The 27,902-nt window shown below is 55.1% G+C and overlaps 1 protein-coding gene across 4 annotated transcripts; it reads left to right on the forward strand.

Moving 5' to 3' along the window:
• Positions 1 to 34: 34 nt before the first annotated feature.
• Positions 35 to 27,902, forward strand: SYNGR1 (synaptogyrin 1). 4 transcript variants are annotated; one of them, XM_074375575.1, is made up of 4 exons: positions 35 to 231; positions 18,097 to 18,334; positions 19,692 to 19,837; positions 24,073 to 27,902. In XM_074375575.1, the coding sequence occupies exons 1-4, from the start codon at positions 133 to 135 to the stop codon at positions 24,292 to 24,294; spliced, it is 705 nt and encodes a 234-aa protein (XP_074231676.1). In that variant the 5' UTR covers positions 35 to 132; the 3' UTR covers positions 24,295 to 27,902. The 4 variants fall into 4 exon arrangements, with proteins under 4 accessions (XP_074231676.1, XP_074231677.1, XP_074231678.1 ...); XM_074375576.1 differs by lacking the exon at positions 24,073 to 27,902 and adding an exon at positions 22,304 to 22,690 and having other exon boundaries at positions 37 to 231; XM_074375577.1 differs by having other exon boundaries at positions 38 to 231; positions 24,139 to 27,902.

Consider the following 27,902-nt stretch of genomic DNA (forward strand, 5'->3'; position numbering starts at 1 on the left):
CGCACGACGCCCCCTCGCGGGAGCCCTCCGCGGCGTCAGTCGCGCGAGCCGGAGACGGGGGTGGGGGGGCCGCGCACGCGCACGGGCCGGCGGCGCGCGCCGAGCGGGGGGCACCGCGCGGGTGCAGCCACGATGGAAGGGGGTGCGTACGGAGCGGGCAAAGCCGGGGGCGCCTTCGACCCCTACACCCTGATCCGGCAGCCACACACCATCCTGCGCGTCGTGTCCTGGGTAAGGACAGCTGGGTGGCCTGGCCAGGCTGGGGGTGGGGTGGGGTGGGGGCGCGGACAAGGGTGGCACGCCAGGACAGACCCCCAACCCCACCGAGTGCGGGCAGGGGCGCGGCCACCGGCGGGGAGCCGTCCGGCCCGGGTACTGGCGCCTGCCTCTCTCTCCTTCCTGGGTCCCGGGCGTGGGTCCCGGCGCTCGCCAGGGGCTCCCGCTACTGGAGGCTCCCGCTCCTGCGCCCCAAACCCTGGCTTCCTGGCGTCCCCGTCTTGCGCTCCCCTCGTCGCGGTGACCTCCAGGCCGCGATCAGGCACCTCGCGGCTCGGGTTGCGCGCGGCCGCCTGGGCGGACCCGCGCCCGTGGGGACGGAATCCTGGTTTCAGGTGGCCTTTTTTGGGGGGTGGATCATCTTGCTGAGGTGCACGCGCGCTTGCTATGGACGTTGGAGGAGGAAAGGGCAGGAAAGCAGGTTTTTGTGGCTTAGCCCGGACCTTGTGGAGCTATGCGTCGGGAGCCGGATACCTGGCTTCTACCCGGGAGCTGCATCTCTGCAGCGTGACCTTGGGCTGGAAACCACTCGAGAAATGTTCACAGGAAACCAGGAGTTAAATTCCGAGGTGGGCAGGGTCGCCTCCGCTCGCCTGCCTCAGTTTCCCGATTTGTAGAGAGGTGGGAGGAGCCTCCTTGAGACCTCCCTGGGGTCTGGTATTTCCAGAATCTGTGCCAACACCTGGATGCCTGGGGGGTGGGGCAGGGACAGCGGTGAGAGAAAGGTCTCCTAGCCCACAGGGAAGAGCAGAGAGGCCCGTTCAGCCTGATGAGGACAAAAATCCCCCAGTGCAGAGGGCTGAGTGGGGTCCCTGTTCAAACCTGGAGAGTCGGGGAGAGGAGGATGGGACAGAGACAGTCAGCACACAGGGAGGGGTTCACATGGCCTGGGCAAGCACCTCAGGGGATGGAGGCCTGCTGCTGTCTGGGGAGGGATGCCTCAGGCCCCCTAGGGTTGCTGGCCATTGCACACACGCCCTCACTAGAGGGTCTTCCCTCTACAGGCCTGAGGCCCATTCCTGTGGGCCCAGACCAGAAGGACCTGGATTGGGGACACAGGGCAGGGACACTGTCAGCTACCCCAAGGGGCTACATCTAAAGCTAGCTGTGGCCATGGGGAGCTCAAGCTCCCTCGCTCCATATTAAGATGTGATGGGTGGGAGAGCTTGAGTGTCTATCTCCGGCCTTCCAGAGAGAAAGGGAGCCATCTTTCCTTCGTCTAAAAACGTTAAAACTTCCTTCTGGTGCTAAAGGAAGTGTGGCCACGTTTAAACCCCTTTTCTTCTCAAGTGTCCACCAGCTGGGGAGCTCTTTGAGTGCAGGGAAGTCCTGTTCTTTAGTCTTTGGCTCCCCAGTGCTGGCACAGGGCCTGACACCTTGGGTACATCCAGCAGGGTTTATGGTGCTGAGTTCATTCCTCTGTGTCATCTCCAGCTCCCCCAGAGACCCTGGCAGATCCTTGGCGAAGGTAGAGCTCTGGGGAATACCTGCCTGATCAGATGGGCGGGCTCTGTGCCCTGTTTCCCTTTACTGGCCACTGGGCCACTGCCCTAGGAGGGTGAAGTCACTGGCTTTGTGAGGGGGTGTTGGCGTTTTGTCTGCTTGGGTCACTTCTACCTTTGATGGCTTCATTTAGCAAAGCTTTACTGAGTCGGCTAGGCCCAGAGGGAAGGCGGCATGACTCAGACACAGCCCTCAGTGCTCAGGGAGCCCACAGTCCTGCTGGGGAGTGAGCCAGGTACCCCGGGGCAGAGGCCGTGAGAGCCAGGAGAGGAATCAGAGAAGCTTCATGGAGAAGGTGATGTCAAATTGGGCCTGGAAGGAAGAGGAGGGTTTACATATGTGCGCATCAAGGTGCAGGGAGAACATTCCAGGCAGAAGGGAGTAAAGGTAACTGACTGAGCATCACTGTATGTAGGGCTGCTCTCACCATTGCCCAGCTGGTACCCCCAATAGCCTTTGTCACACGTGTGTCATACCTGTGTCACAACTGAGGAAACTGGGGCTCAGAGAGACCCAAGGTTACTCAGCATGTAAGAGGCAGATGGAGGACTTGAACCTAAATATTCTTGTTTCCAAGGCACAGTGCTTACTCTGGGTGAGGAAGAGTTCAGAATCCTGGGATTTCAGGACCGGAAAGGGTGAAGGTCATCTGGGCCAACCCCCATCCAGTGCCCAAACCCCTCCCAAAGGCCCCCACAGTGTCCTAGTCCTGCTCACTACCTTTGTGTGAGCAAAGGCATCTGATACAGGCTGATCGACACTTAAAAAATACATAGGTTTTTTTCTGATCATAGAAGTGAATACCTGCCAATTATTGCAAAACATATATCATTTGTGATGGTAGTACAATATATATGTTTAATATCTCTGAACTGTACACTTAAAAATGGTTAAGATGGTAAATTCTGTGTTATGTGTATTTTACCGCAAAAAAAAAAAAAAAAGAAAGAAAAAAGAAAAAAAAGCATGTGTGACCCCACCTCTTGGGGAGGGCTGCTGCCTCCTTCCAGGCTTTCTCAAAGGCAGGTGGTGCGCTGAGACAGTTTAATGCATCGGGGGCATGCAGTGGACGCATGTAGCCACCTGCCCTTCGCCCTTGCACTCCTTTGCTCACCGCAGGGTCTGGCAGGCACGAAGCTTCATCTTCGAGCTAATGGAGCCTGGGCATCCGGGACCGATTTGCCCTGGTTTGCCAGAACTTTCCTGGCTTTAGCACTGTAAGTCCCATATCCTGGGAGCCCCTCTGTCCCAGACAGACAAGACGGTTGGTCACTCCGTTGAGGACTCCCTCTGTGCTCCCCAGATCCCATCTGCAGCCCTGGAGGGGCCCTAGCAATGTGTGCATATGGGCTTATGATTTTGTAAAATTTGTAAAAAAAAAAAAAAAAGATCTTTTTCTGTTACTAGTTTATTTGAAAGTGGGCCCCCAAACCATATAAGCTTTAGGGTGTCACCAAGCCTGGACCCTCCCTAGAACCTGAGCCCCCAGGCCTGGCAGGACCCCCTTATCTCTTGACTGAGGCTTTCTCAGCTCATCTCTGCCCTTATGCGCCCTGGGCCCTGCACCCCACCCCAACACACAAACATACACCTGGGAGCGTGATTACTCACAGTAGGAATTGAGGAATTGAACCTGTGGGTTAAGGTGGGGAGGGAGCTAGTGAGCCCTCTGGCAGACCCCAACTTGGACCCTTCCTGCCCTGGGTGAGGAGGGGATGGCTGAGCTGGGACAGTGTCCAGGGCAAGCTCAGAGCTGCCTCCTCTGACCTGGGTTGGCAGGGAGGTGGTCTGTGCTGCCTGGGGGCCAGGAGACCTGCCGCCACTCCTGGCTCCCCCAGGCACCAGCTGTGGCCACCCCTGTGCCTCCGGTCTCCCACTAGAACAAGGAGGCTGGGCTGGGTCAGAGGTGCCCTCTTGCTCCATGACTGCAGCCTGTCAGTGACCCTTTTCTTTGTCTGGAGCCAGGTGGGAAAATGGAGTTCCGGCAGGGAGCTAGATGTCTTCCTGTAAAGGACCACCTTCTATTGGGAATTTATGTCCTTACTTATAGAGTTTTGAAATTATTTATTGGGAAAGAATATGGGAGCTGATAGATGAGAGGGTTTTTTTTTTCTCTAATTAATGCTCTGTTTTGGACAAATAAAACAATAAAACATTTGAAATTTTGCTGTTTTCACGGTTGATCTCTTAAGGGCTTTGGCTGTAACACTAAGGATTCTGTAAGTAGGGTAGGTGTCATCGCCCCCATGACAGAAGTAAGGCGCATGCTGGAAGTGACTTGTCTACTGGCTCGAAACAGAGACTGGGCTCTGGACTGTCAGAGCTGCAGTTTCAACCCTGTCCGTGTCCACATTCAGTGTACTCCCCGTAGCTTCCCGGTCTGAGTTGAAGTGGCACCAAGGGGCAGCTTGAAGGGGTGGTTTTACACCCACATTTTTATCAGAGCCCCTCAGTCACCCCAAGCAAACACTGAGTATGAAAGCTGAGTTTGCTAAGGCAGCAGCTTCAAGATGAGACCCCTTGGGTTGCCTCCCAACCAGATTTCCACACCCTAGCTGTCCCGCGTAGAAATTCTGGAGCCTGCAGGATCTGTGGATAAAAGGGGTCCAGAGTGAAGACAGAGCCTCTGGCCAACTGTGGTGTGCATTCATTCCTTCCACAAACACCAAGTCCGTGCCAGCCTATGTGTCCCACCGGAGATACTCTCAGTCCGGTGAGAACAGAATTGAGTCCACAAGCACCATCCAGGATGCTACAGGAAGGAAATGCAATGGCTACCTCTGCCAGGGGATGTGGAGGGCTTCCAGGGGGAGGTGACTCCTAAGCTGGTTCTGATAAAGAAGTGTTGGGGGGCACTTCAGGTGGGAGAAACAGCATGTGCAAATAAATACCTGGGGCCATGAGGTCTGAGTGGGTCTTAGAAATGATGGTGAGCTCTTGGGGGTCCGGGTCTGTGAGTGAGAGTGACAAGTCAAGAGGCTGAAGGGGCAAGCAGGTGAGCAGCCAAGGGTAGGCCTTGGATGACAGTTTCACAAGCTGGCTTCATCTGAGGGCAATAGGGAGCCTCAGAAAGGGCTTTTAAGCAGAGAAGAGGTGTGTTTCAGAAGCTCTCTGTGGCTACTGTGTGGAGGTGTGGCTTGGAGAAGGCCCTGGGGGCAGGGGTCCCAGCAGGAAACGTGTGGTCTCATCCAGCCCCACCTCTCCCATCACTGAGCAAGGTCCTGTCACTTACTCAGGGAGCTGGGTCCATGGAGGTAAATCCAGTGTTCCTTTGGCATTTATCATCTTGGAATCTTCCTCGCCTCTTCACCTGCTTGTGGCTGACTGTTGTGTTGGCTGGTCCATCTCTCTCAGGTCTAGAATGGGGTCAGTGCAGAGAGGTCTTCAGTAGTTGTTGGCTGATAGGTTTCTACACGTATCTTGGGCATTTCTTCAGGTCCTGGGGCAGTGTGGGAACTTGAGGAACCTTGGGTTTGGCATCAAGAGCAGGGCCACCAGAGAGGGACCTTGGAAAATCCTAGCCTCTCCAAGCCTCATCTGTAACAGGAGACTGGAGTGCTAGGTTTGGAGCAGACTTGGTTTGTGAAAATAGACATTTAAAGGGCTTGCCATCCAATCCGCTCTTGCAGGTGTGTGACATCCCTGTCCAGTGGGTTTTGTTACCCACAACTTCAGGTGAGATGTTGAGGCCCAGAGAGATTAACTGGAGCTGCTGGCATTGCAGCCCACACCTGACTTCCAGGATGTAGCCTCTGCTTCCTGCTTCTGGGAGTCCCCAGCCACATGGGGAGTCCCACGTGGCCACTTGTGTAAGGCTGTTAGGCAGGCCTGAACCTGGGAAGAAAGAACAAAGGCTGGGGGAGGGAGGGCGGAGAGGAGGAAAAACCAGGAGGAGGAGGGAGGAAAGGAAGAGAGCAGATGGCAGGGCTGGCAAGGGAGCCGCATTTGGCACCTACACCGGAAGAACCAGCTGTCCAGTGGGAGGAGAGGCAGAGCATGGGGAAGTGCCTGGGGCCCGGAGGCCTGAGGCCACATTCTGAACCCCCTCTGTCCCTAACTGGTGGCGTGACTTGAGAAGATGCCAGTGCTTTCTGGGACTCAGTTTCCCTATCTGTCAAATGGGAAAAGACATCAGATTGGGCTGGTGGTTCCTAGCCTTTCCAGCCTCAAAGAACCCTACTCTTGCTCCTAGATAATTGTAGGTTGGGAACTTTGGGACTAGTCAGTGTTTAAAGAAGTGATGTCAAGAACCAACCCCCAATGCTTTATGGGGGCCTGCAGCCGGGCAGCCCTGGGCCCTGGGTCCATTACTATATGAGCAGAACAGTGTCACCTGGAGCTGGCAGGGCGGCTGGTGCCCCTGTGTTTCTGGGGGAGCCTTCCGGTCCAAGAGGGAATTTTGCTCAGCTCCCCTCTGCTGGGGAAGATGGTGTGGGAGGAGGGGAACTGCGGGGAAGGGGTAGCCCTTTGGCTGGGACAGCCCCAGACTGTCAGGCTCAGACCATTTAGAAAGCAATCATTCAGGAACCCCAATAAGCCAGGGCTCCTCAAATAACTCAGGGTCCCGGGGTCAAGAGAACATGGTCTGTTCCCCAAATCTTCAGCCTCCTCTGAACGTCCCTGATGCCTTCTGTAAATTGCACCGTAACCTGGCCTTCCCCCAGGACTGCGCTTCCCCAGCAGCCTTATTAGTGGCGCCTTTCTTTGCCTCATACCTTCCCTCTGCCAGGTCTGGAGATGGGCAGGGTCCATCTGGCTCCTGAGGCGGCTTCCAGACCATTCTCTGTGAGCTTTGAATCTCAGGCCAGCACTGGACCTGCCACTTCCCTCACTGTGGGCCAGCCCCAGGTCACTTCCCCTGTTCCTGGAAGATGCCTAGACTTGGCACCTGCCCTCTCCAGCACCACCCTGTCTGCGTTCCTGGTCACCGTAGTTCCTGCTTCCATGATCCTTCTCACACCCTGGCCTCTCCCTTCTTTGGCCTCCTTCCTCCTACAGTCTTGTCCTCACCACCTGAGCCACTCTCGGCGGGTGTTCCCTGGCCCTGGCCATTGTTCCCAGGAGCTGCGTGAACTCAGGTGTCTGCCTCTCCACCACCCCCTGTCTTTCCAGCTCTCTCGCTCACCTACCCCGATTCCAGTGATCCTTGGCTTGGGGCCTCTGAGCCATTGACCCTCCAGCTATGCACCAGCCGTCACCCCATCCTCCCTGTCCCCTTCTCCAGCTTGGGCTCCCTGGTGGCCTCAGCCACCTGCTCCCAGCTCTAGCCCTCCTGTGTTGCTGCACTCACCTGGTGAAGCTCGGCTTGCATCCACCCTTGGCCCCCTCACACCTGCCCGTCTCCTAGGCTCTCGCCTGATCTGGTGGCCCAGGCCAGCCTTGCAGGGTCCGCTAGATCCCAGCCACCTGCTCATGGACTCTGATTCCCTCCCTCCCTCCACTCTCTTCTCCTTCCTCCACTCTGGCTCTTTCCCATCAGCTTACAAATGTGTGTTATTTCCACCCCCTGGCCCATTCCTCTGGTCCTTCAGATTTGTCTGTGGTCACCGTCTCTGGTGTCTCTCCTCCGGTTTTCTCTCACATGCACCCCGCTCAGGCTGTCTCCCTCACTTCTCCATCTTGTCAAGATCACCCGTGACCTTCGTGACCTTCGCGTTGCCAGATCCCGTGGCCCATTGTTACTAATGGCTCTCCCAACTGCCTCTGGCGCAGTGAGGGGTTTATACATCCTCCCATTGGTTCCGACAGCCTCAGGGCACAGACATCCTGTTGTCTTCTCTTTAGCGTGCCTGGTTTTCACGAGAACTCCCAGTCTAGTGGAGGGACATGTGGTGGAGAAACCTCTTACATATGGAGCACAAGACCCAGAGTGAGGAAACACTCACTCGGGCTCGGGACAGTAGAGTTGAGATGAGAGGGATGGGGCCAGCCAGGTGGAGAGGGGGGACGTTCTGGGCAGGAGGAATGGCACGGATAAAGGCCAAGGCCAAGAGGCACAGCAGAGCGGTGAGGAGAGGCTGCTGCCCCTGTGGGCTGTAAGCTCTGGGGGGCAGGGACCACATCTGTTAGGTCACTGTCATAACCCCAGTGCTAGACGGTGCCTGGCATCTTGTAAAGGCTCCACATGTGTGTGAATGAGGCTGGGAACTGCACTGCTCTGCCCTCCCTCTTCCACCTACCATCTAGTCTTCAAGGTCCAACTCAAATATCACCTCCCCCTTGAAACCTTCCAGGATTCCCCCGAAGCTTGCTTTCTCCTCCTCCCTTTCCTTGTGCTCTTCGTGAAGGCTTGTAAGAACTCTAGAAGTGGGGAGCTTTCCCCCTCTGTGTCTCCTCCAGAAGGTGAGGCAGAGCCTGGGACCGGATTATCTCTCCGAAGACCAGGAATTTCCTCAGAGGGATAGAAAGAGTGAACAATGGCAGGCATGTAGGGGCTGGCAGGGCAGAGGCTGGCATTGGGGTGAGGTAGAGCAGACAACTGGTTGGTTAACCCTGCCGTTCTTACCAGCTGAAGGACCTCGCAGAGCTTCAGTTTCCCCGTCTGTGAAATGGGGACAGCAGTGCCTTCCTCCAGGGCTCACTGGTGCATAAATGAGGTCCTTTGGGGAAGGGCTCAGCCAGTACTTGGTTGGTGTTCACAACCCTTTTCCAGAGTGGTATTGCCTGTCCCCCCTCTCCCCCACGTCCTTCCACCTCAGAAAGATCAGAGGTGGCTGGACCTGGGATATGGAAGGTTGTGGGGCGGGGCATCTGGATACTTCTGTCCAGAGCATGAGCCCTGGGCAGGTCAAGCAGCTGGTCTCTGGATCTCAGTATCCCCATTTCTTTGAGGCTTCCACCCCCTTGCGGCTACTCAGCCACGGAGGGAGAAGATGAGGAAGCCTTCAGATCAGCGGGCCAAGGCTCAGTACCTCAGGGACAGGCTGGCCCGGCAGAGCCCACTCCCCACCCCCACCGCCGAGAACACCCGGGGACAGCTTGCAGGAAGATTATGGCCTAATCCCCAGCAGGTCACTTCCAAGGCAGCAGAGCGTTGCGCCTGGGCCAGGGAGGAGAGAAGGGCCCTGGAGCCCCACCCGCCCCGCCCTAGCCCTGCGGCTCTACACGAGGCTCTGGAGGAAGCCGAGTGCCCACCAGATGCCTGTCACACGCCCCTGCGTTGACTTTGGCCGTTTTCCTCACATGACCTGCGAGAGGCAGGGCCCCTTTCCTGTGAAGGGGGGCCCTTGCAGCCTGACTCATCCCTTAAACACACAGCTGCCCCTTTCTTTGTCTACCCTTTCCTGGAGCCCAAGAGGCAGATTGGGGACGTCACGAGGACACCAGCAGGAAGGCAGGTTCAACTCGTGGTAAAGGAAAGGACTTTGCAGCCCCTTTTTAGGAAGTGAGCTCCCTGTGGTCTTAGGTATGCAAGCAGAGACCCAAGCCAAGGATGCTGAGGAGAGAATACTCTTTCTCCCAACTCCTGTGCTGCCTGTGCCTCTGCCCAGCTATCAGGCTTGCTGTTCACTCTCCTTGAAACCTTTCCTGACCCTCCTTCTGGGTCTCTAGGGGAGACATGCACCCAACAACTGAAACAGTAAATAAGGAAAAAAGTATATAATGATATTATCAAGAAAATTAATTGAGATAGTGGAGAATATTGTAGATCTGGGATTCAGGTCTGGAGGGCTTCTCTGAGGAGGTGGCTTGCATTGAGATTTGGATGTTGAGAAGGAACCAACAGGAACCAGCCTGCAAGTTCTGGGGAACTCTAGGCATCCCAGGCAGAGGGAACAGCCAGTGCAAAGGTCCTGAGGCAGGAATGAGCTTGAGAGGGAATGAGAGGAGAGTGGCAGGAAAGGCGTCTGAGAGGAAGGCAGGAACCTTGGAGATTCCAGTGGGGAGGGGGATTTCACCATGGGGTTGTGGGTGGGTGGGATGGAGCAGGAGTTTGAAATGATCTAACTTAGGTTTAAAGAGATCTTTCCAGTTGCTGTGAAGTGGACAGTGCAGGAATGGGAGTGGGCACACAGCTTGGGAAACTGCTGTCCTTGCCTAAGAGGCGGTGGTGGCCTGGACCAGCATCGAGGGTATGGAATAAATTGAGAATTGTTTGGGGGAGGGCGAAGAAATAGGCCCAACTGCCAGGTTGGATGGGGTTCAAGGATGAGCCCGTTCTGGAGTCTGAGCAGCTGAGTGGGAGCCAGTGTGCAGATGGATGAGGGACTGGAGGTCACTAGGGGCTGGGAGAGGCCAGAGGTGAGACCAGCGGCCCACGTAGCGGGACCTCATATGTCTTAGGAGCTGGACTTTACCCTCAGCCCCAGCAGGGACTGCTGAGAGTTGGGGGTGGTGGGCACCCCCTGGCGGCGTCTGGAGCTGCCTTGGAGGAGGCAGAGAGGAGGCTGTCCGGAGTCAGGCAACAACATTGCAGCCTGGAAGTGGGCAGCAACGGAGACCATGAAGTGGAGAGCCAGAGAGCAGGTCAGCTGGCTGCCTGCAGCGTGAGGCGGGTCCAGGAGCTCCTCCCAGCCACCGGGCTTGGGAACAGATGTCCCTGTACAGTGAGAGGTGCCATTCGTTGCCGACAGGACTGGAGGGCGTGGGCTTCCGACTTCATCTCTCTACAGCTTACCTGGGGGAAGACTCAGCACGTGCCTAAGGATGTTTAAATCCAGGCCTCTGGGAAGTTCCTGCAAACAGCAGTGACCTCTCCCCCGCCCACCTCTGCACTGGTCCTGGAGCCCGGGTCAGCCTGATGCCCTGCAGTGGCCCAGGCACAGCCTGCCAGCTCTGTATGCGGATGAGGAGTAAAATGGGGCAGGCCCTTCCTGTGCTATGGGGTGGTGACATGGCTCGGGACACCAGGGGTTGCTCCTGGGTCTCATGCGGATCCTGAGCTGGGGATCTGGAATTCTCTTCTTCATGGGGAACAGCTGAAGGTGGAGGTTTGGCTCACATCCTGGCATGGGGTGGAGAGGGGTGGACCTGGGCAGGAGGCCCCATACGTACCCGCTACGGGTAGGCCTGCTATGGGCCTCAGTGAGCCTCAATTTTCTTCTCTGTGAAATGGGCTGAATAAACCTGCTTATGGGGGTGTTTTTCGGTTTCTTTTTTCCTTAGAGGTTTTGATGAGGATTAAATGAGGTGGGTTTTGTCAGGCACTCCCAAATGATGCAGGGCCCCTGTGGAGGCTGTGGGCTACAGGCTCAGGGTCTCAGGGGTCAGACAGACCCGTAAATGAGTCTCAAGCAGGAGTGTGTGCAGGGTCAGGGTCAGGGAGAGTGACTGGGAAGGAGGGTGGCCCAGAAGGCGGCTGGAATCTCTGCCTTCGAGCTGGGTTTTGAAGGATGAGAAGGAGCTCGTTCCTATTTGAAAGATGGAAAAGGTGGCAAAGAGCATTCTGGGGTGTAGGAACAGCAGGGGCAAAATGATCAAACAGCCTGTGGCCTTGCCATCACCTGCTCTCTGGGAGTAGGGGAGGGAGAGGTGAGAGACCAGGGAGGGTCTGGCAGTTCTGGGGTCTCCGTCAGTTTCCCCGTGTCTCTGAATGCAGTCGCCCAAGATTCTGAGATTCCTTCCGATTTGTTTTTCTGGTTTGACATAGCTCTGCTCCAAGTGCCACCTGGAACCTGTTTTTCAAAAGACTCAGGATTGTATTATAAAGATGGTGAAAAAAAATAGTCTTGGCCCATTTACCTTGGTGCTTTTTTTTTCTTTAATGTGAGGGGAAGAGGTGGTTTTTCCTGTGCCTGCCAGTGACCAGTGGCCCTTCTGGGTCCTCCCCCAAGGCCACCCTGCATCCTCTCCTGTTTCCGGGCTGCTGGTCCTGCCTCCGCAGACCTGTCCCCTGTCCCTGCAGCAGATCTGCTCCCTGGGATGAGTCCCTCCCATGCCTCTGCCGCTGTGGCCAGCGTAGGGTTTCATTCCGGTTTAATTTCCGGTTCTCCGGCAGTGCTTCTGTGCTCCTTGCTGTCCCTGCAGACCCGGCCTTGGCAAGTCTCTCCGGAGGCCGCCCAGCCCAGAGCACTGGCCTTGGATTCAGAGAGACTTGGGTTTGAGCCTCCATCCACCCCTAACCAGCTGCGTGACCTGGGCAGGTCCCTGGACAGACGTGGGTAAAATGAGAATAAGGACACAGACCTCGTGGAGTTAAGAGCATGTATTTCGGCCACATCGTGGGTCTTGAGGGAGTCCCGCTTCCTCCTGCCTCAGACTGTGGAGCAGAAACCTGAGGCCCGGGCCCGCTCTTGGGGGCCCCCCCCAACTCAAGGTGGGGAGATGGCAGCTAAATGCAGGTGTTAACTCGGGGCTTAGGGGACTGGGAGGGAGTGTGGGGAGTCTGGTGGTGTGTCCTTGGCCCTGCTTCTTCCCTTCCCGGGCCTCAGTTTCTCCATCTGTAAACTAGCACCCTGATCCAAGGGAGGCTCCGCAACCTGGCCCAGCCCGGCGGCCTGCAAGGGACCTGGCCTGGGCACCTCTGTTTCCTGACTCGTTCTCACTCTCCCTCCCCATCCCTGCAGCAGGCTGTGGCTTTACCTCCAAAATATATTCAGTACCTGCCAATTTGCACCATCCTGCTGCCCGCGCCAGCCCAGCCCCTCGTCCCTCACCTGGATGCTGTATAGCCCCTGCTGGTCTTCCTGCTTTCACCTTTGTGCCGCAGCCTTGTCAAACCTAAGTCAGATCAAGTCACTCACCTGCTCTTAACCTTGAAGTGACTCCCAAACTCAGCCTTCCCTTCAAGTCCCTAGGGCCAGTCCTTGCCTACCTCAGTGACCTCACCTTGCTCACTCTGCTCCAGCCACACTGGCTTCAGCTGTCTCCCCATCAAGCTTATTCATGCCCCAGGGCCTTTGCACTTGTGGTTCCTCCTCCGTGGCCTGCCTCTCCCAGGCAGTTGTATGGCTCTGCCTCACTGCAGTCGGGCTTCTGCTCAGAGGTCACTACCTCAGAGCCTCCCGTTCACCCAGCCTGTCTCCTCCTGCCCTGCTTTGTGTTTCCTCAGGGCACTTGTCAGGGCTTACATGCACGTTTCTCAGCCGTTTGTCTCCCTGGTGAGAACAGGGACCTTGCCGCCTCAGCCTCTCACACAGGGCCCGGCACATCCTAAGTGCTCAGAAATACTGTCGAATGAATGAACAACTGATGACAGGCCCCAGTTCTCTGCCTCTAAGATGAGGCCTCCCAGGCCCTGGATGCAGGGGGCCCTGTGGGTGCAGAGCCGTCAGCAACCTGGATGGCACATGCCGAGCAGCAGGGCCACCTGGCAGCTCTTCCGGCCCTGCAGACGTTAACAGAAAAGTTAGTTATAGCCCAGGACCTGTGGTGCGGTAGAAACAGTCTTCCAGAAAGAAAACAGTGGCAAGGACTAGGGTATGAGGTGGCTGGTGGGAAATGGAGGGAGTGGGGGCCCAGGAGAGGTGGGCGTGGCAGCTACTTAGAGGGCCTTCTCCGCCAGCCCTGGAAGCTTGGACTGTATCCAGAAGGCGATGGGGATCCACTTAGGTGATCTTCATGCTTCAGGGTGGGGACCGTGATCCACAGAGCCAGATCTCGTCACCCCTGTGACATCTCACTGCATTTAATCTGGTGTCCCCATGGCCCACCAGGCCTTGTCCCCCTCCTGTCCCCTCATCTTCCCCTTCCCATCGCACGCGCCTCTCTAGCCCCAGCTCCCTGGTCACTGCTCCATCCTAGCTCCTTCCCTCACCTTCAGCCTTTGCCCCTTCTGTTCCTCTGCCTGAAACAAGCTTCCCCGATCTTTGTAGGGCTGGCTGCTCTGCTCAGCTCAAAAATCACTCCTTGGGGCTCCCTTCCCTGCCCACTGCTGCCTTCCCCCCAGCATTTGCCACTGAGGGTCACTGTCTTAATGACCTATCCACTTGTTTAGTGTCAGTCTGGCATTTTTTGGGTGCTTAATGCACGTCATATACTGTTCCTTGCATGCGTGACCTCATTCATGCCTCACAAAACATCAGTGATTTAGCTGCAGTTGTTGCCCCGCTTTACAGACAAGGAAACTGAGGCTCAGAGAGGTCAAGTCACTTGCCCAAGATCACGCCACTAGACAAGTGGCCAGGCTAGGATTCAGCAGGCCCAGGTAATCTGACCCAGACTCTTGCCCCCTCATTCCTGTCCATCCAGATGGTCAGCTCCCCGACAGCAGGGTCTCCATGAACCTGATTACCCCTTGATGCCCCCTCCCAGCACAGTGCCAGGTGCCAAGAAGCCTTTGACCTGTGCTGATGACCAAGGCCCATGTCTGCGGGGCCTGTGGGGTGGAGAGGAGTGTGAGGATTTCGGGGGCTGAAGAACAGGCAGCAGCTGGAAGCCTCCTCCTTCCACTCTGCCTGTGGGCCCCACCAGGTCCTTCAGAGGGTGTTTTGATCCTGCTCCTTCCCCTCTTGGGGACACATTCTCTCCAGCACTTTCCTCTTGGTGTCTCTGAAGACTCCCTGCTTCTCTCTCCCAAGAGGGCCTTCTTAATGGTTCCTCCTCTGCTGTCCCCAAAGCCCAGACTTCCGCCGCCGCCTGCTGCCCTGCCCACTTCCCTGCAGCCAGCTTTTGGAAGGGTCCACCCTTGTTTCCACCTCCAGCAGCAGTGCAGCTGCAGTGTCCCTTCCAGCCCCCAGGGAGCGAGTCTGGTAGAAGTGCTGCTCCAGAGGGCCTTCCTGGTGCTCTGCATTCTTCCTTAGGGCCCCTGGAGAAGGGAGTTAACTCTTACTAAGCCCTGACTGTACCCTGCTCTGCTCCAGGATGCTTGCATGTAATTCTCCCATCAGCCCTGGAGGGAAGGTTAATTTTTACAGAGGACCAGTCTGAGGCTCAGAGCGGTTAAGTCATTTGCCAGAGGCCACACAGCATGAGCAGCAGGCCTAGGATTTGAATCCAGCAGGTCTGTGTGACTCTTCAGTGTATGAAGTCTCTCTAATCAAGAGACTTTTTACTATATATAAAGTAGATAAGCAACAAGGACCTACTGTAGAGTACAGGGAACTATATTCAATATCTTGTAATAACCTATAATGGAAAACAATCTGAAAAAGAATATATATATATACACATATATATATGTAAAACTGAATCACTTCGCTGTACACCTGAAACTAACAATGTAAATCAATTATACTTCAATTAAGAAATAAAATTTTAAAAAAGGAGGCTTTTCCATTTTGCAGGATCAGTGACATCTGGTGACATCAGTGCTGGGATTCCCAACCTGGCAGTTTTCTGGTAGGAGCCTTGGACTTGTTTTGGTGCACAGGTCTCAGGGGCTGTGTGAGTGGTAGTTCCTGGAGTTGTGCGGTACATGGCCCAGGCAGCCGGCTATCAGAGCCAGCCTTCATCTCCCGGTGGCATCTGCCTTGTTGGCTGGACTGTGTCAGTAGCCCAGGATCCCTCGGTTCGAGTTCAGCCTGTACTACTGACGACAATGTCACCTTCTCTTTCTGAGCCTCAGTTTTCCTACTCTGTTAATGGGGGGCAGAACAAATGGCCTTTGCTGCTTTGTGGGGTAACTGTGAAGATCCCGAGCCTGTGACCGTGTAGAATCGTGAGCCAGGAGGCCTGTGTGGGTCTGCAGGTGGCAGTGATGCGGACATTCCAAAGCAGGACTGGCGATGTGTGGCTCACAGACCGCAATTGCCTTCTTTGGTGCCTGTGGCTGAACCAGGACACAGAATCCCAAACCTTTCTTTTTTTTTTTTTTTTTTAGTTGCAGAAAAATTCACATTACCCACAATAGGCTAATTTTAAGTATACAGTTCAGTGGCATTTAGTGCATTCACAGTATTATGCAACTGCCACCTGTCTAGTTTCAGAGCATGTTCATTGCCCCATCAGTACACCCCATACCCATTGAGTAATCACTCCCCAGTCTCCCCTCCCCCAGCCCCTGGTAACCTCTAGTCTTCTGTCTCTATTTTGCCTATTACGGGTATAATACACAAAAGAAACTATAATAGTAACCATTGTGTCTGGCCTCTTTCACTTCACCCATTTTAATGTTCATCCAGCTGCAGCAGGTATCAGAACTCTGTCCCTGTTTATGGCTGAATAATATTCCATTGTATGGATATGTCACAACTTACTTCTCCATCTGTTAACAGACACTTGGGTCAGAATCCTTCTTAACACACAGTGTCACGAACCAGTTGTCTCCAAACTTTTGATCATGCACTCCTTCAGGAGAAATTTTTGAATCAACCCTCCCATTAAATGTGGATTTGAAACCCATGCACTTATGGTCAATTAATCTACAACCAAGGAGGCAAGAATATACAATGGAGAAAAGAGAGTCTCTTCAATAAGTGGTGCTGGGAAAGCTGGACAGCTACACGTAACAGAATGAAACCAGAACATTCTCTAATAGTGTATAGAAAAATAAACCCCAAATGGATTAAAGACCTAAATGTAAGACCAGAAACCATAAAACTCCTAGAGGAAAACATAGGCAGGACACCTTGACATAAATTGTAGCAATAATTTTTTTGAATCTGTCTCCTAAAGCAAAGGAACTAAAAGCAAAAATAAGCAAATGAGACCTAATTAAACCTAAAAGCTTTTGCACAGTGAAAGAAACCATCAACAAAATGAAAAGACAGTCTTCTGGGATTTGGGAGAAAATATTTGCAAATGCTATGACCAATAAGGGGTTAATATCCAACATATGTAAACAGCTCACACACCTCAACGTCAAAAAATAAACAATCTGATTAAAAAATGGGCAGAAGAACTGAACAGACATTTTCTGAAGAGTAGATGCAGATGGCCAACAGGCACATGAAAAGGTGCTCAACATCGCAAATCAGGGAAATGCAAATCAAAACCACAGTGAGATACCACCTCACACCTGTCAGAATGGCCATCATCAAAAAGAACACAAATAACAAATGTTGACGAGGATGTGGAGAAAAGGGAACCCTTGTACACTGTTGGTGGGAATGTAAATTATTGCAGCCACTGTGGAAAACAGTATGGAGCCTTCTCAAAAAACTAAAAATAGAACTACCATCTGACCCAGCAGTAGTCTGGCAATATACAGTGGACTCAGCTGTAAAAAAGAATGACTTTTTGCCATTTGCAGCAACATGTAAGGGTGAGGGTTTAAGAGGTACAAGCTATTACGTATAAAATAAAGCTACAGGGATATATGGTACAACAAGAGGAATATAGCCAATATGTTATAACTGTAAATGGAGTATAACCTTTAAAAATTGTAAATCACTATGTTATACATCTGTAACATATAATATTATACATCCACTATACTTCAATTTAAAGATGTAGATTTGTTTTATATAGATTATTACTACACTGATATGTCCAGTACATTCTAAAGCCCGTTGTAAAGGGTGGACATCTTAAAAAGATAAGATTCTTAAAATGATGCTTCTCGTATTTTTTCCCACACCTGCCCTGGAGTCACTGCTCATCTTGGGTCTTAGCTAAGGACAAAACTGTGTCTAGCGCACACTGAAATTATAGCTTCTTATTGTGGAAAAATTAGAAAGCAAAGTGAAGTGGAAAACGGACAAACAATAAAAATCCCCTGCAGCCTGCACCTGAGGCTCCTGCAGGCCACACCCGGGGGTCCATCTTCTTGTTTGTGTGTGTGTCCATTGGGTCTGGGCCTTCTCATCCTCAGTTTCAGGGGAGGCGAGAGGCAGGAGGAAAAAGCGTGAACTTGAGAGTCAAGTCCCTGGGTTTGAAGCCAGCTCTGCCACTTGGTTGTGTGCTGTTGTGGCCGGTGTATTTTTTCACTCATCACTCTTTCCACTTGTCAGGGCCTGGGCAACAGGGAAGGATGGGACCAAGGACAGGGCTTGAGACCCCAGAACAGCCCGTGGCTCCGCACAGGGGAGGGGATCATAAGATGGGGCTGGACACGTGCCAGCATCTGGAGAAATCAGCCTGGGGCGTGGGGGCTTGGCAGGTTCCCAGAGGGCGAGAAAACGCTTGTTCTGGGAGGCCAGGTCCTGTCCGAGAGGAATTGGTGTCAGGGCCCAGGAAGACCTCTCAGACCTTCAGCAGACTAGAAGGGGATTGGGGCCACATCTGCAGTGGGAGGGTCCTCAGTGCCTGCAGCTGAAGAAGGAAGTAATTAACCCGCCTGTGCTGTGTGACCCCAGGTGAGTTCCCCTCCCTCTCTGGGCCTCTCCTCTGAAATGCCTGCTTAACTCTGGCCATGTGGCTTTTTGGGGTGAAGGGGCTTACAGAGGGGCAGGCAGCAGGCCAAGGGGCTTGGTAGCCTCCCCCTCCCCCAGGGCTGGTATGGGAGGGGGCCTGCCCGGGTCTCATTCCTGCCCCCGCCCCCCCCCACCTCCCCGGCAGGTGTTCTCCATCGTGGTGTTCGGCTCCATCGTGAACGAGGGCTACCTCAACAGCTCCTCGGAGAGCGAGGAATTCTGCATATACAACCGCAACCCCAACGCCTGCGGCTACGGGGTGACCGTGGGCGTGCTCGCCTTCCTCACCTGCCTGCTCTACCTAGCCCTGGACGTGTACTTCCCACAGATCAGCAGTGTGAAGGACCGCAAGAAGGCCGTCCTGTCTGACATCGGCGTGTCGGGTGAGCCCCAGCCCCGGCAGGGACCCCCAGCACAACAGAGTCCGCAGGGGTCGGTCCCAACCATGGTCCCACTTATCCTCATGTACACCTGTGAGGCACCTGCCACCCTTCTCCCCATTTTCCAGATGAGGAAACTGAGGTGCAGGCGGGTGAAGGGACAGACTTGGGGTGACAAACCTGGCAGCAAGGAAGGGTGGGACCAGGCTGGGCCCAAGACCCCAGAACCGCCCACAGCTCAGCGGGGAGGGGAGCAGAGTGGCCTCTTCTGGCCCCTCCCTGGTGGAGCCCTATGAGGACTAAACAGGTTGATGGCCCTGGCGCACAGTAGGTGCCCTGGGAGAGTCAGAACTTGGAGCTGGGAGCTACCTTCAACTGTTGCCCTTGCCCTTCAGAAACGGGCTTTGGCAGTGGTACCCTGCCCTCTGTCCCTCTGCGTTCTGAGAAACTGATGGGAGGATCTCTGGTTTGGTGTCACTGGCCTAGGGCTGTGGTCTCAGGTCTCTGGCTGGGACCTCCCCCACCTCCAGGCCCAGGATTCTCAGGATGAGCCCAGTTACCTGCAGGCATTGAGGCCTGGGGTCCCTTAGACCTGAAGGAATGAGAGTGACATGAATGATTCTCAAACTGTTCCATGGAGCCCCAGGGTTCCTTAGCATTGCCTCTGGAAGGGGCTGGGTTCTAGGCACCACCCTGTGGTCACACACATATTTTTGTCCTGAGCAGCTCCAGGCTTCTCTGTAGACCCCGGCCACCCAGAGAATATCTTGTCACCACAAGTTTCCCACCACTAAACTCCCTGGACCTCGGCTTTCAAAGGGCCCCTTACCAACCTCGGGGCTTTGTGAGGCTGCAAACACATTAGAGGTCGAGACTCAGACCCAGAGTTGAGCCACCACCCTGGCCCCAGTGTCCCCTCATACTCCCATGCCCAATTCTCTGGGAGGCTGCCGTCGGGCGGAGGGCCAGGCGGACATTTCTCCCAGGGAGCTGCGGGCCTCAGGTGGACCATGGGTCCGTCAGGGATTTAGCCGGGAAATCTGTGTTTGACTGAGGTTAGAGAAACACCGGCCTGGGCTGACTGACTGTTCTCTGTCTCTCCCTGCCTCCCTCCCTCTCACCGCCCGGGCCCTCCTGGATCTGCTCCTGGCCTGGCTGGCTCCTTTCCGTGGTCTCTCTCCCGCTCTGCATGTGACCCGCCTCTGTTCTCGCCTGCACCTTCCCTGTGCTCCCCACTCTGCCCCGCCTTTGGGGGTGGGGGAGTGTGGGAGATGCTCTCTTGAACCTCACTCCGTTCCTTGGTTTTCCCGTTTCCTCGCCACTCTCGTGGCCTGTTCTGCCTGACCCTGTGGACACCCAGCCTTCTGGGCCTTCCTGTGGTTCGTGGGCTTCTGCTACCTGGCCAACCAGTGGCAGGTCTCCAAGCCCAAGGACAACCCGCTGAACGAAGGGACAGACGCTGCCCGGGCCGCCATCGCCTTCTCCTTTTTCTCCATCTTCACGTGGGTGAGTACCTACCCGCCCTGTTCTGCTTCCTTCCTCGATGCTCACGGCAGGGCTGCTCCTGCCAGCGAGGATAGTCCCGTGGTGATGGCAGACCCTGGTCGTGGTACAGAGCACCCTGCCTGTGGTAACAGACCCCCCTCCCAACCACTCCAGTAGTCAGGTGGTAGGTATTTACTGTCCCCTCTTACAGATGAGAAAGCTGAGGCCTAGGCTTTGAGGCTCAAGGCTGGAAAGAAGCCCCACCCTAGAGTCAGGATGGGTCACATCTTGGGGCTGCCTCTAATTTTCTGGGCCTCTATCTTCCCATCTGTAAAACGGGGAGATTAGACTTGGGGTGGGGGGTGTCACAAACACAGGTGCCCAGGGAGCAGGCAGGGTGTGAGAAGGTGTGAGTGGAGTAGGTGGCATGTGCCCGCCATCCTAAAAGGGCATCTTCTACTCGGCCCCTGTTCTGAAGCAGGAATGAGGACCCACAGAGCCCAAGTCTTCCTGTTTTCCCAGAAAAGCCAGAATTCTGAATTTCTATGTGAAATGTCATCTCTGTGTTAGTGATTTATTCACGTTAAAAAATATACATTGTTTGGGTCAAAAAAAATTTGTCTCTGAGCCCCACCGGCCAGAGGTCACTCTTGCGGGCCTGGACCCGGTGGTCTCGAACCCCCATCAGTGTAGCAGCAAGGCTGGCCCGTCTTTCCCTCTGGTTTCAGGTCCTCTCAGTTTATTTCTTCTCATCTCCCTCCTGAAGATATCTGGGGTCACATATGCTCCGTGCCTCCATCCCAAGGGTTATCCCTTCTCCTCCTGCAGCCCCCTCCCCTCCAGGCCTTCCAGCTGTCCTGGCCCAGCCTTCTGCAAGGAGGAGGCCCCAAAGCTGTATGCGGGCAGCCAGCCCTGGCCCCTCCTGTGAAGCTGTGCTGCAGCCAGGCTTCCTTGCCCCAACCACTCCCAGCCTGTCCTGGGGAGACTTCTTTCTCTTTTTATGGATCCCTGGATATCCATTTTCTCTTGGGGGTAGGGCTCACAGAGAAGGGGTGGGCGATTGGACACCAGGACTCCCAGGGGCGAGTCTGGAAGCCCGACTGACAGGTGCTCACCGGCCCACGGAAGCCAGCTTCCTACTGGCCCCTCTGCCTTTCCCTGTTCTTCCCCACTGGCCTCACCCCTGCTCTCTCCTGGCAGAGCCTGACTGCAGCCTTGGCCGTGCGGAGATTCAAGGACCTTACCTTCCAGGAGGAATACAGCACGCTGTTTCCCACCTCGGCACAGCCATAGGCCGGCCTGGCTTCCAGAGGCAGGGAGCCCTAATCATGCCTGGTGGTGAGGTTGGGGGGCGTCCTACTGCCTGGACTGGCCGGGATGCCAGGGTGTGCAGGGCAGTGGAAGGCTGGCTTGAGAAGCCAGTTAAGACTCACCACATACTCACTCTTTGCCTCTTTTGTTTCTTCTTCATGTGTCCGTTCACTCAGTAAACATTTATTGAGCAACTGTTTTGTGCCTAGTGATGAATCAGATGTGGTCCCTGGCCTCAGGAGCCCATAGGCTGGAGAGGGGAAGACAAAACGAAATCTCCCCCAGATGGACTGCTGCAGGCTGTTGGATGGTTGGAGGTGGCTCCACACATGGGCTGCCAGGGTGCTGAGCTGTGGGCACAGTGTGGGAGCCTGTCCCACAGCTGTGACATGAAGGCCGATTTTACAGTCCCTGTGGAGGCTGGCTGCCAAGGAGGGCCTGGCCAAGGACATCAGAGGGCTCCTGCTCTGGCTGTGTTCCCATGTGCTGTGTGACCCTGGGCAGACCCCTGCACCTCTCTGAGCCTCAGTCTACTTCCCTCAGCTGAGGAGTGATAATAGACCAACTTCTCAAGGCTGTTGTGCAGGTGAAACAAAGGTTGGCACAGGGCTTGGCACAGAGATGCTCAATAAATGTAGGCTCTTTTGTTCATTCGTTCATTCATTCTCTCCAAGGAGTCAGGGATACCTCCATAATCTCTACTTTGAGAGTGATTCCCATGTGGTGAGTCCCTGTTCTTCCAAAGGACTTTGGCCTCCAATTCTACACAGGTTGCCTTTTGGGGCCCTCAGCTGCCTGGGCAGGAACCCACCTATCCTTCCACTCTCTGCAGGAGTTGAGGAGGTGATGGAGCACAGACTGGTCCCCAGAGCAAAGTACTGCGTGGTGGAGATGCTGCAGAGAGTACACCTGCTCTGAAGAAGCAGGGCCAGGTGGACCGCCAGGTCCCTGGGCTCTGAGCAGAGCTCCCAGCCTCCCCTCTGCACCTCAGTCCAGCAGGGACCCACCCCCTTGCATAGCTCCTGTCTGTGCCTCCTTGAACACAATGGCCAAGGGAAGCCTTGACTAAATAGGGACAGAGGAGTGACCACAGAGATAGCACTAGGTGCTGGTAGCTACAGGCCCCTCCCTGGAAGGGTCCAAGGTCATCTGCTCCAGGCCTTTGCCTCCATGCAGGACACCGGCCTGGACAGCGAAGCCAGGGAGCTGCGGGAGGACCAGGTCTGCAGAAGTTCCTCTCAGGGACTCATTCATTCATTCCCTGTGTGCTCTTGTGGACTCGCTGATGGCTCAAGGATTCTGAAGATGTGGCCCCTACCCCAGGGGGGCTTTCCACCTCCTGCTTCTCCAGGCTCCTGCATCTGAGCCCCTCGCAGCCAGGACCTCATCCTAACATAGTGGAAAATACAAGAGGACCACTCCTGATTTTCTCAGCCTGTCTCTTTGAGGCCTCGCCTGCCTTTCCTAGACCCCTGGCACTTTGTTTTAAACAGCCACTTTCCAGGGAGGGCTGCCCCTCTGACCTTTCTCCAGTGACATAAATTAAAAGCTAATGCATAGTCACTGGGCTTCTGGAACTTTCTGGAATAGAATGCCAAGCACACTTCACCCCCTGCCTCTCATCTGCTGGCCCTTTTGGGTTCCTGGTTGACTTAGATACTGATCAAAAGGAAGGAGGTGGTAAGGGCCCTGGTCTGGGAAGGGGCAGGAGCCCTGTGTCCCAGATCTGGGTTCTGGTACTAACCCTGCCATGAAGCCTCCCTTTTCTAGGCCTCAGTCTTCCCAGGCCCCAAATGGGAGTATGTAGGACATTAGCACTTTTCCATCATAAGCAGATAACCTGGGTTGGGAAGATCTCTGGATAAGGTTCACTCTCTGGTCTGGTTCACTCTCAAGTGAACCTATACAACATTTTCTTTTAATGACAGATTTGATTTCTTTCCTAGCTTGGTGTGGTCAGTGTCGTTGTCCTTAATAACAATGTAATTGCTTTTACTGAAAAAGAATTTTCTACCTATGCATATGTGCTGTAGACAAGTCCTTCCTAGCTAGGTCCTATGAAAGAAGGGCTTCAGTGGTCAGATAGGGTTGGCAAATGTTGCTTGCCTTAGATTCCCCCAGCATACATTAAACAGTCAAGGCTCTGACAAATCCTATGGTCCTGAAACTTGTTTCTTTCTCTTTAACTCAGGTTCCCAATCTTGTTTGACCAAGTATTTCAATTAGAATTAGGTTCAGCAGCAAATGACAAAAATTACAAATAACAGTGGTTTAAACAAAGCCCAAGTCTGGGAAGACGGTCCAGGGCTGGCATAGGGGCTCCAGAAGTCTTTAGTGGCCCAGACCTCTTCCATCCCTACAACTGGCTCATGGACCTCATGGTTCATTATTGCAACTAGAGCACCAGCTATCACATCTGCATTTAGGCATCAAGTCAAAGGGTGGGACAAGGAACTTAAGGGAGATCCTTTGGCCAGAACTTAGTCATATGGCTATGCCTAGGTGCAAGAGAGACAGAATAGCTCAGAATAGCTTTTCGGAAATACCAACAGTTCTCTGTCCCACCAGGAAACTTTTTTTTCCCTTTCTGCATAACACCCTGAAAACACAGTTTGAGAAGGATGCTGTGGCCTTTGGGCCATTTTAACATCCACGTGGAAACTCTAGAATTTCTGGTGGCTCAGCGTGACCTCTGGGATTAGGGGACATGGAGCAGGTGATTTCTGAAGTTATTTCTGGCTAGACGATGTAGTTCTGGGCTGGCTGCCAGGACAGCCTTCCTTCCCCCAAGTCAAGCTTGGTTTTATCTTGGGTGCTTTGAGGATATTTAACCCTCTACTGCATGTGTCCTGTGAACTAACCTCCACTAACCCAGTGCTCTTGTCTGTCTCTCCCGTAACCATCCCCTCCCGCCTGTCCTTGTCCTCGCCGGCCCCCGTCCCCAGGCTGGCCAGGCTGTGCTGGCCTTCCAGCGGTACCAGATTGGCGCCGACTCGGCCCTCTTCTCCCAGGACTACATGGACCCCAGCCAGGACTCCAGCATGCCTTACGCCCCCTACGTGGAGCCCAGCGCCGGGCCAGACCCCGCCGGCATGGGCGGCACCTACCAGCAGCCGGCCAACACCTTCGACACTGAGCCCCAGGGCTACCAGTCGCAGGGCTACTGAGCCGCAGTGGCCGGCTGCCCCTGCCCTATCCCAGCTGCCCCCTGCCCTCTCCCTCCACACCCAGCCCCCTGCTCCCTCCCAGGCTGCCCTGCTTAGCACCTCCAGGTGGTTTCACTGAGGTCCAGGGCAGCTCGGGTGGGATGGGGCAGTAGGTGTTGGGGCGATGTCCCAGTAAGTTGTGTCCAGCAGGGCCCTGGGGGGTTTGCATTCATTCTTTGTGTCTTCGAGCAATCATTGAGCACCTACTGTGTGTCAGGCCTGTTCTGGGCAGAGTGGCGAAAGACAAATGGTTCCTGGAAAGGGGGAAGAGATGTGGAGGCGGCCCTGAGGGTACCAGAGGGAAAGGTCGACCGGGAATATTTGGCTATGGTGTGTGACTGGGGGCTGTCACCCACTAGGATTGACACAGTCCCCCTGCTTGGAGTGTTGGGGCCGTCTCCATGTTATGGTTGAGGAAACTGAAGCGTGGAGAAGTCAAGAAGCCCAGGGTCACTCAGGCAGCCAGTGATGGAGGTGCGACCAAGCCCAGGCTGCCCAACTTCAGAGCACCTGCTGTCCCCTGTCCTCCCTGCCTCCCCCTATCCCTGAGCCAGGGGCTCCACTGCTAGTGCTACTGTCATTCTAGGAGGCCTTGGGGACCTCAGCCCGTGAGACACCCTGATTCTGCTGCAAGCCAGGGGCCTGTTCTGCCCTGACTGTTCCCCCTAGCGGGACAGCCCTGCCTCCAGGCCCCTCTCCCCACATCTCACGACCCCTCTCCGGCCTCCTCCCAGGGCAGGAGAGCCAAGAGGGCTCGCCTCACTCCCTCGGTCCCCTGTCCTGCTCTGTGCTGTGCGTATCCCATTGGGAGCTCCAGCACCCCTTCATGGTCTCCTGAAGGACTGACCGCTGTCCCTGCCTCTAGAAGGGGCTTGCTAAATCCCTGCCTGGGGCTGGGTGGACAAGGAGGCCCAGAACGGGGAGCGACCGGCCCAAGGTCACAGTGAGTGAGTGGCAGAGCTGGGCTTGCTACCTGGGCTTCTTGGCCCCAGCCACCCAGCAGGTGCCCCATTCCCTGCCCTTGTGACCTCCCAGGAAACAGAGCTGATCTGGGACACTATGTCATCTTCCCCTCATCCGGGCTCAGCCAGGGATAGCCAAGGACATGGAGGGTCCCTCTTCTGGCCTTCCAGAAGGCCTGCCAAGGGGCTGGTCTCTCTGTGGGAGGACAGGGGCTCTAGACCCAGCAAGGCCAGCCTGCAAGCTGCTGCCATGGGACAAAGTGTCCCCAAGGTGAACGGTGAGAGCCCTTGGTACATATGAAAGGCTCAGGGAGGCCACAGGCTGAAGGGGAGAAGGGCAGGTGTCCCCAAGGGCACAAGGAGGGTTGTAGAGGGCAGGGAGGGACTCTGGCACAACCTGTGCTCTTCACTGAGTCTTAACGGATGAGGAGGCCTTGAAGAGGGGAGAGAGGTGTGGGAGGCCTGGGGCCCAGCATCCACCAGCCAGTCCTCAGGGAGCAGGGCAACAGGGTTGTGGACGTTCCCACCACCAGCCCCCACAAGAACCCGAAGAGGCAGGTAATACTCACCTGCCTTTTTGTTCGACAGTTATGAGACACCTGTGCCAGGGATAGTATGAGGGTAGGGTCCCTGCCCTCAAGGAGCAGATGTCAGAGATGAGCATTAAACCGATATCTGTACCCAGGGTCCATTACAGGGTGAAGTGCTATTCGAGTGCATGATGAGCTGAGGGCCCTGAGGAGCGGCCCTGCGGATGGGCAGGAGTTAGCCTGGCAACCAGGGGAGGAGGGGGGATTTCCCAGGCAGAGAAGTAGCGTCATTGTCCCCGCTTAACAGAAGGGGAAAGGCTCAGAGCCCATGAGTGAGTTAGTGAAGCATGGATTGGGTCTGGTCATGTCCTCCCAAGGGACAGCAGTGACAGGAGAGGACCCCAGGCAGCCGAGTGACAGCTGCTTGTTGCTGACTTCGATTTTCCATGTCTGGGGAAGGGGCTGTATCTATGGTTCTCTCCCTTGGGTGGCCCAAGTAGGGACAGGATGGGATCATAGTATCTGCCAGGCTGAGCAGTGGAACCTGTACCAGCCCAGAGGGTTGTGAAGCAGATGAAGGTATGAGTGGGCATGGGTGTTTCTGGCAGAGGGAAGTTCTGTGCCAACGCAGGATGCTGTGAAAAGCCCACCCCCCTCGCCCACTCCCCACCAAAAGCCTCCCTTGCTGATGGGCAGTGGAGACCCCAGGGTGCTGCCCATCTGTTCTCCCTGGGCGCTGACCAGCTGCTGATGATGCTGGGCTAGAGGGCAGGGTACCATTTAAGCTTCACCCAATCCCTGGGTGTTTATTACAGACTCTCCCTGCCACCCCAGAATGGGAAAGTTTACAAGACCCTTGCCAGGAGTAGGGGCTGCTGAATCATCTCAGCATCCTCCACTCATCCTGGGTGCAGCCCAGACAGGATTGATCCTACTGTCAAGCCGTGCGGTAGGGAAGGCAAGAAACAGTGGACGAGAGATTTGGAGGGCAGGATATGATTGCGACCCGGGGCTCCTGACTCCCCTGCGGAATGGCTGGTGGGGAAGCCTTGCCCCTGTTGGCTGAGGACAGCCCCCTGGGGGCCCCAAGCTTAGAGCCTGTGCTCACAGGCCAGCGGTATCCCCTTTTCCCTTCCTGCTGCCCTATTCTGCCTCCCCCTTGCTTCCAAGCCCTTCCTTGGAGAAGGGCACCCCTGCAGACTGACCTTGCTGAGTTTGGGCTCCCTCCTTCCATCAAGCGCAAGAGAGGGCCAAGGAAAACTGGGTTCCACATAAGCTTAGAGCTGCAAGGATGCTTAGATGTGGAGAGTTGGGCCAGGAAGACAGTGACTTGTCCAATGTCAAGCACAGAGCTAGAGTTTCGGGGTCCAGGTCTTCTGCCTCTGAATTGACACTGATCCTGCACAGTCACAGGCCATCTGCCTCGGTGCGGCTCCTGGTCCACCTGGGGGTGTAATAGCTGAGGGACTAATTCCCAGAGTACCGGCTTCTGTTCCCCACTCCAAACTTCCCTGGTGATTCTTGACCTTCAGAGACTCTTGGGGGTCCCAGGCTTCCCCCATGTAACCAAGAGCCCCCATATTACCCTTCAGGGGCCCCCAACCTTGGCCCAAGACCCCTTTGGTTCTCTTAAGGAGCACAAAGGGGGAACACCTCTCCTAAGAGTTCGTGGGAGGATGGACTTGTCCATCCATCTCCCAGCGCTGCCCCTTGATGTGACACTCCCCATCCCCTGGTGCCCAAAGCCCTTGTCTGGGTGCCCCAGCCCTTCCCGCAGCATTACTGCCTGTGTATAGTATAAATATATATATTTTCTATATATAAGATGTATAATATAAGGCTCCACAAATATATCTGTGTGTGTGTGTGTGTGTATGTGTGTGTGTGTGTGTGTGCAGTGAATGGCGGTCCCCATCCTGGGCCCCGACTCTAGACTCCCCCACCACCTGGTTAAGTCTCAAGAGTGACTCCAGTGGCCCCTTGGCACCCTCCTTTATGACATCCATCCATTTGTGGTGAACCAAGTGAAGGTGGTGACTTCCGGTGACATAGTAATAAAGTGAAGACTCAAAACCCA

The sequence above is a fragment of the Camelus bactrianus genome, chromosome 12, assembly GCF_048773025.1.
Source record: "Camelus bactrianus isolate YW-2024 breed Bactrian camel chromosome 12, ASM4877302v1, whole genome shotgun sequence".
NCBI classification, from domain to species: Eukaryota; Metazoa; Chordata; class Mammalia; order Artiodactyla; family Camelidae; genus Camelus; species Camelus bactrianus.